General features: G+C 35.0%; 3 protein-coding genes across 10 annotated transcripts in view; 2 read left to right on the forward strand and 1 right to left on the reverse strand.

Moving 5' to 3' along the window:
• MED12L (mediator complex subunit 12L) overlaps nt 1-17,624 on the reverse strand; it is a 167,569-nt gene that overhangs the window by 52,209 nt on the left and 97,736 nt on the right. For all 7 annotated transcript variants that reach the window (XM_039357963.1, XM_039357964.1, XM_039357961.1 and 4 more), the window contains 3 exons: nt 5,989-6,136; nt 5,437-5,555; nt 2,524-2,667 (listed from right to left, as the gene is read on the reverse strand). In XM_039357963.1, the coding sequence (XP_039213897.1) occupies nt 2,524-2,667; nt 5,437-5,555; nt 5,989-6,136 (411 nt within the window). The remainder of the gene's footprint in view (nt 1-2,523; nt 2,668-5,436; nt 5,556-5,988; nt 6,137-17,624) is intronic.
• On the forward strand, nt 7,488-11,987 carry P2RY12 (purinergic receptor P2Y12). Its single transcript, XM_039357976.1, has 2 exons — nt 7,488-7,875; nt 9,517-11,987. Exon 2 carries the CDS (start codon nt 9,535-9,537, stop codon nt 10,531-10,533), a length of 999 nt encoding a protein of 332 aa, XP_039213910.1. The 5' UTR covers nt 7,488-7,875; nt 9,517-9,534; the 3' UTR covers nt 10,534-11,987.
• Nucleotides 13,616-17,532, forward strand: LOC120314660 (P2Y purinoceptor 13-like). Of its 2 annotated transcripts, none has more exons than XM_039357975.1 (3): nt 13,616-13,901; nt 15,379-15,458; nt 15,920-17,532. In XM_039357975.1, the coding sequence occupies exon 3, from the start codon at nt 15,935-15,937 to the stop codon at nt 16,940-16,942; it is 1,008 nt and encodes a 335-aa protein (XP_039213909.1). In that variant the 5' UTR covers nt 13,616-13,901; nt 15,379-15,458; nt 15,920-15,934; the 3' UTR covers nt 16,943-17,532. The 2 variants fall into 2 exon arrangements, with proteins under 2 accessions (XP_039213909.1, XP_039213908.1); XM_039357974.1 differs by having other exon boundaries at nt 13,617-13,901; nt 15,201-15,458.

Below are 17,624 nucleotides of genomic sequence, written 5' to 3' on the forward strand. Positions count from 1 at the left end.
GCTGCAGAAGCGCAGATCAGCTGTAGAGGCTCGCCCCGATCCTGGACAAGAGGGAAGGAAGGAAGGACGGAAGGAACAAGGGGAAAGAGGGAGGGAAGGAGGGACAAAGAGGGAGGCGGAAGGAAGGAAGGAAGGAAGGAAGGAAGGAAGGAAGGAAGGAAGGAAGGAAGGAAGGAAGGAAGGAAGGAAGGGACAAGGGGGAGAGGGAGGGAAGGAGGACAAAGAGGGAGGCGAAGGGAAGGAAGGAAGGAAGGGACAATGGGAGAGGGAGGGAAGGAGGAAGAGACCAAGAGGGAGGGAAGGAAAGGAAGTTCCAGCCAGCAGAGGCTTGGCAGCCTGGCTGCTGAGGAACAGAAGAGCACAAAGCCAAGGAGAAGAAGGTGGCGGTTTCCTCCCAAAGGGAGCTTCTTTTCTGCACCCTTTCCCTGGGTTTGTGGGGAATTTCTCATCACCAATGCTGACAGGTGCTCCTTCGAGCCCGCCGCGAGCTTTCTCGCCCCCTTTGCTTCTCCCCCCCCTTTTGTGAGGATTGTGGCGCCCTTGGGAAGCTGATCGTGCTTTGAAGCTTAGGAGAGGAGGAGGAATCCTTTCCTCCTTCCCTCTCTCCCTGTCAAGCCCTGGCGGGCTCCACATGAGGGGCGGAGGAGACGAGGAAGGCTGGGTGGCAAAGGAGACCAGCAGCCGTCGTCAGACCTCCCAGCTGACAAGTGTAAGTTCGGGGGTCGCCAGCTGACGGGCGCCGGAGTTGGGTGCTGCGGTGGCCTCTCTTCGCTGACCTCCGTGCACGAGAAGAAGTCAATCTGGTTGCTGCACAATGAGCCTCTGGGGAGGGCGGGGCCTTGATCTGTGCCTGCGCTCTTCATGCGCCCCCTGCAGGGCACATTTGGTAGAGTTCATGCAGACTGCCGTCAAGCAGCATATTTTCCACAAACAAGTGAGGTGGAGCAGAGGGGGGAGGGAGAGAAGGTGGTTGACAAGCCCTGCCTAAGTCCATCGGAAATATGTGTTTTCCGATGGTCTTTGGCGACCCCTGTGAAAGGCTCGTGTGACCCCCAAAAGGGTTGTGACCCACAGGTTGAAAACCACTGTTCTAGATGTTCCCATGAGCACTTGGAGTCAGAAAGCATCATTTATTTATTTATTTATGAGACTTATATACCGCTTTAAGTGCAAGCACTCTCTAAGCGGTGTACACCAGTAAGCAATGTATATATATATTTTACATTGTCCCCAACAATCTGGGTCCTCATTTTACCTACCTCGGAAGGATGGAAGGCTGAGTCAACCTTGAGCCGGTGAGATTTGAACTGCTGACCTGCTGAACACAGTCAGCTAAAGTGGCCTGCAGTACTGCACTCTAACTGCTGTGTCAGATCCTCACACTGATCTGACATTTCTATACTGATACTCATTACTTATAACTTAGAAGGCCATAATTCTGACTTCCTATGATGTATAAATGGTCTTACAGTGCTGTAATCCCCTTTTCTTCAAAGAGATGCATTAAAGATATAATAGATTTTAGACAGAAATATAAATACCCCTAGGCAAGTCAGTAATTTGCAAGGATCTTCCCTCATCTGAGAAGTCTTTGATTTTTCTCTCAAAGTTTTATATCTGGAACAAACGTCTATGCTTTCTCTTTCAAAAAAGATTTTCTAATAATTAGACTATACAAAAGTGAAGTGAATCTGATTTAGATATTTCTTAACATGAAAAAATGTATTACTAGAATTGGATAGATTGTAGTATTGTAGTTATTACTCTAAACACTATGTAGTTTCCTGACTTCAGGAGTGAAAGCCATTTCAAAGGTACTAGAAACTTTGCCTTATTTTAGCTGCAAATGGAAATAAGCTATCGTGCCACTGTAGCACATGCACATTGGCATTTGCAAATGTATTGCTAAAGTCACTATCACAATGCCATTAGCACTCACAGGAAAAGGCAAAAAAAAAAAAAGGCCAATACATTTGTATATGGTTGATGTCACATGCACATGCAAAGTGGAGGGGCTTTAATCATGCTACTGCAACTACTATCTTGCCTTTTAGGATACCACTCTTTCTCCCTATGGACACAGGTACCCAGGATTGTAGTGTCTGAAGCTAACCAGCTGAATTTGGTATGAATTCTTTTCTTCCATCTTGTAACATTTAATTATTTTACAAGATCCTAATGTGGGCAATGCAGAATAAGATTCTGCTGATTGGGAAGTGAACATTCTATTGATCATGAAATATCTAGCATTTAAAATTGGCTAGGAACACGGCAGGAGAGGGGGGGGAGAGAGAGAGACAGAATGAGAGAGAGAGAGAGAGAGAGACAGAATGAGAGAGAGAGAGAGAGAGAGAGAGAGAGAGAGGCTTCCATATTAATAAAATGGAATGAGGGGAACTTATGAAGTCTCTGGCCAATTATTGAAAGTATTGTTTTAAATATTTTGTTGTGCTCTTAAAAGGTATAAAAGGTGGAATAAAATAGTTTAAATAAATATGTATATATAAACTTTATTTCAGGTACCTGAACAGCAAAGTCAATAAGTCCATTAATATTTAAAGCAGGTTCCATTAGATCAAAGATAAATTCTATGTGATGAGCTAGTGGAAGATGGTATGATGTTCCTGATGCAAAACTAGTAATCTGCTCCAGAACATTGTTGGAGATCTGTTTAAAAACAAACAGACCTATTAGCAAATTGAAGCATTGTGGAAACCAGTACAGTAAAGAATTAGCAAGCATACATACACGTAACTGTAAGGGGTGGGATGGGGGTATAAAGTTATAGAGAAATTAATTCAGATCAAAATTGTAGCCCAAGGTGAAAGTGAATCTCTACAAAGATCTGAAAATGAGGCTTCATGAATAATTTGATGCTTTGAAGCTCTGGAAAAAGATGGATGCTGGATGCATTAAAAGGAATTCATTTCTAGAGTGTAGATTTTCGTGGCTTCTGTTTATTGATGCTTATTGTTTATTGTTTATTTATTTATTAACTTCCAGGTAATACCACCCGAGACAATAAACTATGTTCCTATCTTCTTTGGAGCAGATATGAAACTGGAGGACATTCCACTTATTTCCCCAGAATTATTTTACGGTGAAGAGAAATGTATACTTCCGTCTAAATAACTCAAATGACAATCAGTTTGATGTATCGGTTAATAGCCTTGGGCTAAAAAATGGGAGCACTGTGCATTCTAGTTCTGCTTTATGGAGAAAACCAGCTGAATGACCTAGGGCCAGTCACTCTCTCTTTGCCCTAGGAAGGAGTTCTGAAAAATGTTGCAAAGAAAACTGTAGGTCCTTCTCTAGAATGTCACCAGGAGCCAAGTATGATTCAAAATCATACATATATGCATGAAAAAATGTATACTGTGCTGAAAATTCTGCTTCTTTGTAAGAGATATCACTTGGCAAGTTCAGTTATTCATATATTCAGTGTCTTGCAATCATTTTATTATGGTTATATTGCTTGACAACTTATTATGGGGGAACAGACCAAGTTAGGCTTTCTCTGTAGTAGCCCCAATATTTTGTTATACTTTCCTCCCAAGGATGTGCTTGGCTCTCTTGTTACTGCAATTTATAAAGGCATGAAAGCAACTGTCAAAAATTAAGGGTCATTCAGCTGCTGATATTTCTTTTTTAATATACTGTATTTTAACAAGCTTGGGAGACAGGAATTTTATTCTATGTTATAGTAGGCCAGGAGATTTTAATATATATTTTCAACACTGCCTGGAGTTATGTGACAAAATCAATTTAAAAATAGTAAATAAATAAATAAATAAATATAAATAAATATCCATTGCAGTATATGATGGATCTAAGGAAAATTTATGTGTAAATCAAAATGCTTGCAGTAGATAAGAATCAGTTGTTTATATTTAGAAACTCATCTAAACAATAAGAATATAAATAAATGATGAGCATAAAATAGTCGTATTCTAAGAAATAACATTTTGTTATTTCCAAAGCAACAAAATAATTCTAATCAAGTCTCTGAAATTAAGCAGATTTCTTGCTATAGATCACATTATTACTACTTTACATTTTCAAATAAAGCTAAACTCCTGGTTATTTAATGGATACATTTATAATTTTTCCTAACATAATATAGAAATGGTTTTCAAGTATTAATCCTGCTCAGCTCCTGAATCCAGACCAGGTTACATTGTTGATCACTAAATATGGAAGATTAACTATTCTTTCTTATTTGCTTCCAAATCTACAACTCTACTTTTTCTTCACCTATTTGTGGGAAATTTATTCTTGCTAGTAAGTACAAACATAAATACAAATGTTACCTAATTCTATCTACCCAAAACAATAATAATTAATAACTTTATTAAAAAGCAGATTTTAAAGTTAAAGTTAACTTCAAAATTCCTACACTCTTTTTCTGCAAATAGAAATTCATCATTCCTTGTACTTTTCTAATATCCATGCATAATTACTAACTCTGTTATAGTCCCAGGTCTTTTTTTTCTCATCGAACGCCCAGAACAGAGTTCTGGCACCTTTTTTGGATGGAACCTTGTAGGGTAGGCAAGGCGGGTTGTATGACGTGTGTGAGTTTCGGCACTTTTTTTTTTTTTTAGAAAAAAAGCACTGTGTAGTCCTATGTGTTTTTCTCATGGCATTTAGTGGAAAAAATGACTCTTAACTCAGACCAAGTTTAACAATGACTTCCTCCAAATTTAAGCAGTTTCTTCCTCCAACATGCCATACTCTCCTCAAGTTAAGTTTTGCAGTCAGTACAAAATTCCAGTTTACATCTTTTGTCCAAAAAGACAAAAATGTACTAGCACTAACATTCTTCCTGGCTCAGCCCTAGAACAGTTTTAAACTTTTTTAAATTGTTTCAACATCACAATAAAGATTTAATGTAGTGAGAATGTCTGAATTTATACAATGAAAATATTACAGAAATAAGCTTGCAATGCTGCTGTGTCTCTTTTCGTTCATGTTTGGCATCAAAGCAAGCACCTTCAGTTATTCACAAAACATGCAGGCTAGGGCTAATTTTCTAGTGATCATTGTAGCATGAATCAAGATGCTAAGTTCCTAGCAGCTGTGATTTAAAATGACATAGGGAAATGCCATTTAAAGTAATCTAGATGAACTAACAATTAAATGTGATTCAAAAGTTAGTAAGTTTAGTTAGTTAGTCTGAAATGTTCTCTTTGTTTTACCACCCACTCGCCTAAAATCCACCTTCTAGCATTTTCTCATAGTCTAATCCTTTTTTGTATACCCAGAAACACACACACAAATTTGCTTTCATTAATTCAGCCCTATTGTACTCATCTAGCAGTTCTTTTCTTGTGATGAACATTTTTCTCTCCACAACTTCCAATTTATACTGCATGTATTTTATATTATGTTCTAACTTCAAAGCAATTTCTGTCATCAGTGGCAGCTTATAAGTACCTGACTTGTCACTTGATGCTGGTCAAAGTATGAGAGCTGCTGAAGTTTTGTAAATACAGTCTCTAAAGTTGGAAATACATCTTGCTTGTTCTTCCTGACTTTTGGTCCTTCATCAGCACCTAAAACATATGTCATATGTTATGTCAAAAGCAAATTTTATTTAAAAATCAGCTCTATTTAAATATATTTCAGAATAAAGAATATGAAATTACTTTGCAATCTGGTATAGAAAACCCTCAGCTTTTTTTAAAAAAAAAATGCCTTTCAATTTACAATCTTTTGAAGGTTATATTAGTGGCTTCAGAATGATACAATAAATTCTTGTAATAAAGTCTATCCTTGTACAGTGTATGTTTTTTAAATTAGCTATGAAAAAAATTGCAAGCTAATTATAATTGGTTTACATGTTATGCTTCGCAGCAGTTTTAGAATAGTTTTTCAGAAAGATAATTCTCATTAAAAACTTGCAAACTTTATCAAGATGCCCCTTCTTAATCCACCATTGTGCTGTTCTGTGCACTGCAAAATAAACATCAACAGCTAGTTAATTACCGCTCATTTCAGAAGTGCTTTTCTTATTTAGGATTTTCAGAATATCTCGGGTAATCTTCTTTAATTGGTGCCTTGCCTCTTCACGTTCCTTTCCAACTCCGTAAAGAAGTATTATGCGCTGGTTATATTCATGACTTGATGATTCATCCTTTTAATCAGAAAAGAAAGAAAAGGTATTGAGAAATAAATAAAGTAAGAAAGTCTTATCACTTCTCTAATGAATTATTATAAGAGAATACTTCTGCATGGCTTTTCCATGAAGAACTGACTGTCTGGGAATTATGGAAGTAGAGATCCATCCATGGTACTGGAAGAGCAAAGGCAGAACCCTCCCTAAATATTTAACTACTTGAAAATAGTTATTATATTGGATTTGACATTATTGCAGTAATGGAAATTCTGATCCACTCAATACTTTAACCAAAGGCATAAGAAAAACATAATTTTAAGCAAATTCCTTATTTTCCCTAGAACAGCAGTCTGGCTTTGCAGACTGGGAGTGGTGGCAGTAGACAGGCAATGGCAGTGGTGTGGGGGCAGGGAGGGGATGGTTTTGCACTTGCAACCTAATTCCACACATGTGCAAATGGACACTGACATGCCCATCCACCACTTGCATGGCCCAGTTGCCAGCAGGCCATGGACCAGTATTGGGGACCCCTGCCCTAGAACATTCCCAAAATCTGCAGGATGCTTTAACCAATATAGAAGACCACAGTGGAAGAGGAAATGAACAGAAAATAGTCAGGGGAAAGGTACTAATCCAGCACCATCACTACTATATATACAAGTAAACATTTATGTTCAGTTCATACATATTAAAAGCAATGAAGAGTATAATATAGCTAGAAAGGATGGTAGAACAGGAGTGGGGAAACACAGGTTTTAGTCCTGCTTCAGCACATGAGCCAGCTGAGTTATTTTGGATTGCATAAGAAAGCAATGGAAGACCACTTCTGAAATCTTGCCAAGAAAACTGCATGGATCCATCCATGAAGTCACCAGGAATCAGGACTGAATATGAGGAGAGGAGAGGAGAGGAGAGGAGAGGAGAGGAGAGGAGAGGAGAGGAGAGGAGAGGAGAGGAGAGGAGAGGAGAGGTACAACTTCCTACAATCCTAACCAACATAATCAATGGTTGACCATGCACAGATTTTCTTCATTTCAATGAAAATTTAAAAATTCATCTTGATGGTGATAAAATATTAGCAGATCATAACTCTGATCAACAGGGCTTTGTGCAGTGTTCATGAGTTTGCACAAAAGATTACACCTTAAAACAATAATAAAAAATGCACAAAGAATTCAGTATTGAATCCATTCTGAAAAGAAGTACTCTTATCTTTTACTAAGCCATTCATGTCATTAATGTAGTTGAGCTACCCAGCATGGTTCTTGCCAAAAAGTTTTTAAATTATATTATAGTGAGTATTTTTGGTTGTTTTTCAGAAATAGTGTTTAATTTGATTTTCATCAAAAGATTAGTGCCAGACTCTACTAGCTTATATGAGCGCTCTTCTAGTTGAATCCAAAGGAATAATGAGATTGGCTATAAAATATATTTTAATTTATTTTCTTAATCAGAAAACCTTCTGATTATGCAGGACAGCAAGTGTAAAAAAACTGAAACCTCCCTCTGGTTTCTAATTGATTATATTCCAGCTGTTTAAAGGAAAAAAGTAACTTTACTTCCTCATGTGTGCTCTGACTCACCCAGTTCTATCACTTCTGTTTTGCAAGAAAGATCTCTGCTGATGGAATTTTTTTATATAAGCCTTATTTTGGAGCAATCAGTCAAGGCAAAATAAAAAGAGAGGAAAACAGATCAGAAAACCTTTGTTTCCAGGAAAAATAATTTTCCAATGAAGGAAAATCCAAGTGCTTAAGGTAATTTCATATTTTTCACTGTAATTTTAGTATGCATTTCCTTTCTATTCAATAGACCATTCTTTATGATTTCCAGAAGCAAACAGTTCAGTATGTACATTTTAATCTTTTAAAATATTCTGTTGTAATTGTGTAATGTTGAAAGTAAAATGCTAGCTACAACAGACATTTCTGTTGTTCTGAAGTCCAACAACAATTGACTCTATAACTTCTAAAAGTAAACACATTTTACTTCCATTAATTTTGGAAAAGATATATAAAATGCTGAGATTTCAAACATTTACTTAAGAAGCATCTTAAATATAAACATGTCTTAATTTTTTGAAATAAATGGACAAAACAGCATTCACGTGTATTTGTATAAGCTCAGTTACACTTGCATTAATTAAATTTGCCTATCAAAGTAAAGATACATAAAACAGCTGGAATTTTTTTGACCTGAACTAAGTAAAATGTGTTTTCTTCTGTTTGTTTTGGTTTGATGAGAGAGATACAGCACTAGGATTCCTATTAAAAGGTCTCTGAGTTCATTGATATTGCAGTCATAATGTCTTTATTTTTTTTTACTATACTGACATTTCTTCAATTTGATTGTATTGTTCTTCCATTTGAGTATTTTACTTTCTGAGCGAAAACATAACAATAAAACTGGCTGAAGTTTTTCATTTAGACTCTCAATTATGTGGGTTCTTGAAACAGGGTCCATTTTATATGCTTATCCTCTGGATTACAGAACTGTAAACCTAAATTGCCAATTATTTATTTGCAAGATTATTTAATTTCATTTTGAATTTGTATGTTTGTAATTCCTAAACATGCAGATTATTTCCAGCAATGCCTTTCCCAAAGTAATGCTTCCCACGTGGATTGGATTTTCCTAGAATTCATAACCAGCATGGCCGAGTCCTGGCTGGCATTTCTGGCAGCTGCATCCCAGTTCATTTAGAATAGAATAGAGCTGGAAGGGACCTTGGAGGTCTTCTAGTCCAGCCTCCCGCTCAAGCAGGAGAATCTATACCATCTCAGACAAATGACTGTCTAGCCTCTTCTTAAAAATCTCCAGTGATGGAGTGCCCACAATTTCTGGAGGCAAGCTGTTCCACTGGTTAATTGTCCTTACTGTCAGGAAGTTTCTCCTTAATTCCAGGTTGCTTCTCTCTTTGTTCAATTTCCAACAATTTTTTTCTTGTCCTGTCCTCTGGTGCTTTGGTGAATTCATGCAACCTCTTAGGCAGTGAGGTGTAATGATGATGGTGATGGTTTAGAACTGGCTCAGGGTCAAGACCACCCTTAATCATAAAAACTTACTGAATGACTTCTGGCCATTGCTCTCAGGCCAACCTCCTTACAGGCTTGTTAGTAGTGGTGAAAAACTAGGAGCAGGGAGAATTTCTTCATCTTAAACTTCTTCAAGGAAGTCTGAAACATTGTTCTTCCCCCCAGGTCTTCGTTTCAAAACAGGTCTTTTGCTCACAAGGTGATTTGTTCATCACTTTGAAAAATCTTTCTATACCATAAGTTCTATATTAAAAAGCTATTCATGCTGTTACTTGTATATAGAGAGGGTTTAAAAATATTGAATTGAAGCATTAATTAAAATAGCTGACATTTATGACTAATGTGCTTGTTTTGCTTTGGTAGAAAGCAATTAAAGCTACGATGGGACTGGAATACAGCCCTCCTGAAAACAGCAGCAACTGCACTACTGACAGCAAGATGAATCAAGTTCTCTTTCCTTTGTTATATACTATTATCTTCTTTATTGGTATAATCATGAATGGCCTGGCTGTGGGAGTTTTCTTCCAAATCTCCAGCAAATCAAATTTCATTGTCTTTCTTAAGAACATAGTGATTTCTGACATCCTGATGGTATTAACGTTTCCATTCAAAATTCTCAGTGATGCGAAACTGACTTCCTGGAAATTGAGAGGGTTTGTTTGCAAGGTGACTCAGGTCATATTTTACTTCACCATGTACATCAGCATTATTTTTTTGGGACTTATAACGTTTGATCGATATTTGAAGACTGTCAAACCTTTCAAATCATCAAGAACTAACAAAGTATCAGCAGCTAAGATATTGTCTATAATTATCTGGATTTTCATGTTTTCTATTTCCCTCCCAAACATGATTTTGACAGACAAGAAGCCAACATATGGGAATGTGAAGAAATGTGCTGACCTCAAATCTTCCTTAGGACTATTATGGCATGAAGTTGTTACATATATTTGCCAGTTTATCTTCTGGATTAATTTGGTTATAATAGTTGTATGCTACATACTCATTAGCCAGGAATTGTACAACTCCTACAAAAGAACAAGACGTTTGGGAAAGGCAAACAAAAAGACTGTGAATATCAAGATTTTCATAATTATTGGTGTATTTTTTATCTGCTTTGTTCCTTTCCATTTTGCTAGAATTCCTTATACTTTGAGCCAAACAAGAGATGTTTTTCAGTGTTCAACCCAGAATATTTTGTTTTATATAAAAGAGACCACTTTGTGGTTGACTTCCTTGAATGCATGCTTAGACCCATTCATTTATTTTGCCCTCTGCAGATCATTTAGAAAGTCTCTTCTAAATATTTTGCATAAATGTGTAATGAAAACAAAAGAGGATCATAGTAGAGAAACTACAGATGAAGAGACACCAATGTAGATAGACAAGAAACCTCGCCAAATATAGTTTGTACCATTCTGATCCAAGATATATTTTCTAAATTCTACATTCTTGGTTTTACAGAAAACAGGAATCACACATAGCCCATGATACTAACAACCAGCTACAGAATTATCACTGCTGCATTTTCTTTTAATATCATAGCTACAAAGATTGAGTCATACTAAGAAAAAAATAACTGGACAGTAAAAACAATTCTGCGTACTTAAAGAAAAAGGCCCCTTAGAGGAAGGCAGGAAGAACTAAGTATACAAAAAACAAAAGACTATTAAGAAGTTCAGTTTACTAATAAGTAGACATCACTCAAAAATCCTACACACATACAAAGAAAAAGGTGTTGCAAAATCTTCAATCCAGAAACTGCTATTAGTAATTCTACATATTTTTAAGATCTAGGTCCCAGACACTCTAATAATCAACACTGTCAACTCCCTTTCCCTTCAGAAAGACAAAACTATTTATGCATCAATAAATTAATAATTATATTTATAACTGAATTTTCTCAAGGAACCTTGGGCCCTTTGTTTCTGAATTAATTAGAAGTCTTTCTTCTTTGGATTACTTATATAAACTAACCAAGCAGTTTTTAATATATAACTTGGTAGTTTATTTAATGAATAAAACTAAATAAAATTGTGGAAAAGAGGCACTTAGTTGCTTTATAACATTCTACTACCAACACGTATTTAAGAACACAGAATAACACTGTGTTCTTACTTTATAAGGCCATTTTATTATTTTTACTTTAAAATAAGATCTTATTTGCTGCATATTAGTGTCTGATTATGAACTGTACCATCAAATCATATATTTTTCAAGATTACATATCAATAAACATCTTATAATTCACTGTTTGAGTGCCTTAAAAATAATTTAAGAAATACAATAATAATGTCATATACAATTTATTTTTATTAAATGATGTAATATTTTGATGGTTCCCAAAAAACCCTACATAACAGAAAATACGCCTTTGAAATAAAAAAAATCTCTGCTTAGTAAGCCTTTTTTCTAAATTGCTTTCTTAATACAAATAAATGATTTTATGTTCTTCAATTTCATTTTTTAAATATATAAATTATAATTATGGTATGGGTGTCATGTAACACAATATAAAACTGAATTTTACTGACATGAAAATAATAATCAATTGCTAATTACTGAAAACACATCTTGCTACTATGAAGTAGCAAATTATAAGTAGGACAATCATGGCAAACTACAATTGCAAAAGTCACAAACACCAAATCTCAAGTCACAATATGAAGGTGATTTAGATACCTTGCACAATATATTTGCATGAAATTTTGCATGAATTTCATCAAATTCACAAATTACTGGAGAACAGTTGTGACCATTTTTTGCTTGAAGAAATTGCTGTGTAAGATAATGGTAGAGGAATTAAGGAATTAAATAAATGGGAAATGAAAGCAGTTCTAGATTGTGGTTTGTGTTTTTTTGGAAAAAAAAAAACATCCAAAAGGACATAACAAGATAAAAGCAGAACCTATTAAAAAAAGAGACCAAACCTAATCACAACATGACAGATCTCAAAGTCTGAAGCTAGATGTCAGCTAATCAGTCCTTCTGGTGAGTCTGTTCCATCTCAAAAATTCTAACTCTGGTTGCCATCTATCTGATTTGAATAGAAATATTGATATAAACAAACATCTGGACAAGTTCATTTAGGGTGAAATATTACAACTACACAGTAGTTGTGTAGCCTGAATAACATTCATTATAATATCTGTTGCTTGATCTGTAAGTACCCTAACACCTATTTCACTGTGTTCCATGAATAATATGCAAAAGAGACATCATTTCACTTTTATCAAAATAAATTGAAATGCAAAATCCTTTGCAAAAGTTTCACTTAAAGAAAACTATTGGAGAATTAGGCTACATTTAATATCCCCCTTTTTAGTAAATTCTTCAAAAGTCCTAATAAACACAACTTAGTCATTCACTAAAATCATGCCAGACATTTGCATCACCTCAATGCACAATGGTGTTGTTTAGTTTAAATTTTGTTTTATTGTTTTTAATCAGATGGCTGTTGTCTTTACTAGCTGTTTTAATTTGACCACACTTTCATCTGCCCCACAGTGACATACAAATTTAAAAATCTCATAAAAATACTGAGGTATTTTTGGTACTAAACTGATTTGAAACTCATTAAATTTGTTACTCAACGGATTTGGGTGCAAAATGTTTGTCCCGATACTCATTATTTGTTTGGTATTCAGTACACAAGCTAAAACTTCTCAGTGTCAGTTGCCTTGAGACTCACTACATTAGTCCTTATGGGAAAAATCTGTTTGGTGCCCATCGTTTTTGGTACTCATCGCATCTCCCAGAACCAATTAATGTACAGTGAACAGTAAAATACAATTTTGGGTAAGCAGTTAGGAAACCAGGATAACATGAACAATACTCTAAAAACACATACAAGGATGGTATTGGGGAAAAATTATGTTGCTTTGGGTAAAATTCTTTGGAGAAATTTGAAAACAAGGTGATACAATTGAAAATGTACTTCTGCCATCTCTACTTCTCTTTCTTTATGTAGTGCTGAGACACAGAATAGGATTTTCACTTTCTGGAACTGGTCAATGTGCCACCAACACTTCCACTTATTTCCGTTAACATTTTTATGTGACCTAGAAAGCAAAAATTGGTCACTGTCATTTTGTAAATAACATCGATAGGAGGTATTTTGATGGAAGAATTTGTTATCTTCTGTCATGCAAAATTAGAATCTTTGTACAGAATTAAAAAAAAATAAAGGCAAGCAGAAAAGAATTCAAAGAAAATTTAGTCTCTCTGGAGACATTAGCCATTACAACTGTATAGAACAGAAACTGTCATTGAATGTCCACTGTTCTAAAGACTTCTTACATTATTTAGAATGTCCAAAACTACCAATTAAAAACAATCAGTGAAAAGAACACACACATATACATACATCTGATACTGTACTGCCATTTTTTTCCTATTCCTGTATTTCCTGCCCATGATAGCAGTTTTTCCCAGCATTCTTTTCTTGGTTATTAGATTTAGCCAAACTCAGTTCCATGTTTCAATTTTTTTTCTGTACACAGAAATAGCTTCATATTGAGTAAGATACTTCCAAATATTTGTATGTGAATATTTTTCTTGAGATTTGTAGCATTTTACCCAGATTAGGGGAAGTGGGGAGGATGGAGAAAGAGAAGACAGGCTTGTGAAAAATGAGGAACAAACTTACAACAAAATTGCTTACGAAACTAAGTTTTTCTGTTGTTAGTACATTAATGCATTAGTATATTTCCAAGTCTAACACCAATCCAGTATTTCTTCACAGAGAGGTAAGCATTTTTATTATTGCCTTATGATCATTAACATAAGTATTACTATTAGCAAGCTACAGAGAGAAATTCTTGAGGTCATAATTTTTTTCAAAAAGTTTTAAAATGTATTATTTCCATATGAAATATTTCAAGGAGGGCCATTTCTTATAATTTAGACAAAATCAATATTGGTTGGCTAAATCATATTTATTATTTATTCTTATTGTACTTCTTCAGGAAACTGTGAGGAATTTATAGTGTTCTCTGTTCACTTATAGTTACAACAGTCCCATTGGACAGGTTAGGAAGAGAGGATATGGAAGAAAATAAAAGAATGTGACAATTTTAAGGCCATCCAAGTTATCAATAGCTGTGCTCCAAAGAAGCCATCTGGTCTGAAGCACAGAGAAGAATCTTTGTGTTTTTACAAAAGGAGGAAGTTTCTTGAAGTACAGCTTATGTCATACTTGGAACTCAGTAAAAATTCAAAATCCAATAATAAAATACAATACTGAGCTATCTAAGCTGACCAATTTAATTATCTAATTTACTGTTTGAAGTAGGAATATGATACAAACCCAGCTAAGCCAAGGACATCAATCCCACTACTTTCCCAAGAAAAATGCTGTTGTTTATAAAGGTTTATCTAGCCAGATGTGAAAGAGAAATTACATTCACCCATTTAATAAGTTAAACCATTTTTTTACTCATATATAACATTTAACATGAACTAATTGTAAAAGCTGGGTTCCCATAACACATTAATGCATAGGAAAACTAACTAATTTTTAAACCAACTGTATCATATTATACAGATAATATTGTACATGACTGCAGCATAGTGTTCTTCAGTGGGTTACAGTTTAGAGAAAAGGCACAGATCTGTTGTCTGCTTCAGATGGATTGCTTTGCCAGCAATCTTGAACCTTCTCAGTGTGTAATTTACAAATGTGTACAACACAATCTCAAAAATCACTTATAAACAAGGAAAGATTGGATTCAGAAATGCAATGGAATTATTTTATTGCTTTTGTTTTGCTTAGTTTTCCATTGACTCTACCTGAACTTCTAAGTGTATGTTTATCATAAAAATTTATATTTATATCACAAATGCACGTCTGTAATTTTGTGGGGTACTATGGGTTAAGAAATATGGCAAGCACATTTTTCTCCTTCCCATTTGGCATTTGTGTAACATTAGCAGCTGTCCAAATGTATGCGTGCAGTTTCCATCCTGTCTTTTGTTAAAGTGAATTCATTAAGTCGGATTACCACAATTTCCACCAAAACCTTTGGCTTTTTAACTTCCTTTTCCAGGAAACAAAAACAGCCAAACAGAATGTGCAGCCATTTCATTTCTTTAGCCAAACTGATGGTTCTGAGCTTTAAGCAGTTTTCCAGCTCGGAGGTCTATCTACAGTGATTGGAAGAATGTCTTTTTCCACAAGTACTTAACCTAAACTCCAGGATTTTCTTGTGCACCTTTTTTTTCAAGGTCTCTGCCAAATGAAATCCAGCAAATAACCATAAGTGAAAAGGCTTTTTCAGCATTACTTTTATGGTTTTTTTGAACTGGTAAGTATTTTTTTATTTATTTATTATATCTTAAATAATCTATTTTCTATTCCTGGACTGAATATATATGATAGTCGATAAGTAATATTAGTTAAAGAAATAATGTAACTGCTTTGCTTTCTACGGTTCTACAATATCCAGAAGATTCAGAAGAAAAAACTCAGATCATTTTTCCATGTGAACCAATTCACCCACCCTTTTATTTTGCACTAAAGTATAGAACCAGGTTCACACAATTCTAAACTACATAGAAAACTAAACCTCTTTTTTTTGCTAAGAAATGTCCTAAATGATGTCATATATGCTATCAAAATGTATGTCATAGTATTGCTCCAGGAATCCAAAATAGTTCTATTTCACTGTAAAGCCTAGATGCTTTCTGATATTCTTGCTTTTATCCTTTTTTTTAAAGCAAAACCTTTATACATACTTATTTTCTATAATTATTATTATTTCTCCAGCTTCCTGATTAAACCATGAATGGAAGTATCAATGCTTCCAACTGGACATCCTTCTCTGGGCAATGCTACCGAGATACCAGGATATCTCATGTTGTATTTCCAATTTTGTACAGCATTCTTTTCCTTGTGGGATTTCTACTGAATAGCGTGGCTGTAATTGCTTTTTTCCAGATACCAACTACTTCAAGTTTCATTGTGTATCTTAAGAACACCGTGGTCTCCGACTCCATCATGACTTTCATGCTGCCTTTCAAGATTCTAACAGACTCAGAACTAGGATTTTGGCAACTTAAAGCATTTGTTTGTCGTTTTTCAGCTGTAATATTTTACCAGACCATGTATATAAGTATTGTGCTGCTTGGACTTATTTCCTTAGATAGGTTTCTCAAGATCATTCAGCCCTTTGGGAAGTTCTGGTTGCACAAGATCACTTCAGCTAAAGTGGTCTCATGGTTTGTCTGGTTCTTCTTCTTTGTCCTCTCCCTGCCCAATGTGATTTTGACAGACCGCGCGGCTACACCTCTCTCAGTGAGGAAGTGTGCTTTATTGAAAAGTGACTTGGGACTGAAATGGCATGAAGCTGTCAATTACGTCTGTCAAATCGTCTTCTATACTGTGCTGTTTTTGATGTTTCTATTTTATGTAATTATTGCTAAAAAAATTTATACCTCTTATAAAAGAACAAAGATACCAGAGTGTAAAATTAAACAAAAAGCCAAAAGTAAGGTGTTTATAATTGTAGCTGTTTTTTTTATCTGTTTTGCCCCTTTTCATTTTGTTCGGGTACCTTATACTCTTAGCCAAAGTGGCCGAAGCATGGGTTGTGCTAAACAGAATCAATTATTCATAGCCAAAGAAAGCACTCTCTGGTTAGCTACTGCAAATATATGTATGGATCCCTTGATATATGTATTCTTATGCCGGAAATTTATAGAAAAAGCATTTTGTTTTAAATTACAAAAATCCAGGTATACAATTCAAGAAAGTCCAACCCTGGCACTGGATACTGGAATATCTACATAGATGTTCAATTTTCAGTAAGTAAGTGTTGGAAACTATTTCTGAATGCTAATTGCAGGCTATTAATAGAAAAAGATTAAATAACATTCCTATATGATTGGCTAATATGTCATTGTATCTCAATACCTGAGTTATGTATTTTCTGATGTAGGAAAATAGAACTATGCTTGTTATTTGAAGGTGCTTCAGAGGCAAGACCACAGTGCTGTTATCATAGTCCATTTTTCTGAGAAAGTTTTTTTTTTTCTTAAAAAGAAAATAGACTACCTGTGTTTAGTGCCATACTTCGCTCCACAACAGAATACAGATCTGCACTCCAAGGCTTTGGATTTAGACTGTGTACTTTCTTTGACCATTTTGGTTACTATCAATTCATTTATATTAACTAGTAATTTGACTGAGATTTTTTTTAATAATCATTTTGGTAGTAGATAAATATTTCAGTATTCTCAGAAAGCGTTTAAAAAATAATTGTCCTAGTATTCTGTATTAGTATATATTGCATATGTCTTGTGATATATTATGTAAACCACCTAGAGAATGGTGTTTCTGAGTGAACTAAATAAATGTTGGAAATATATATATATATTCTGATTCTTCTCAATTCTATTTTGGAAAACAGTCTTTATGTGTTTCTTCTATTGCCCAAGATGTGCCTGGTTGGTAATACTTCCAAAAAGGTTAT

This window comes from Crotalus tigris, unplaced genomic scaffold (genome assembly GCF_016545835.1).
Source record: "Crotalus tigris isolate CLP2741 ecotype Arizona unplaced genomic scaffold, ASM1654583v1 scf7180000018970.2248101, whole genome shotgun sequence".
Taxonomy (NCBI): Eukaryota; Metazoa; Chordata; class Lepidosauria; order Squamata; family Viperidae; genus Crotalus; species Crotalus tigris.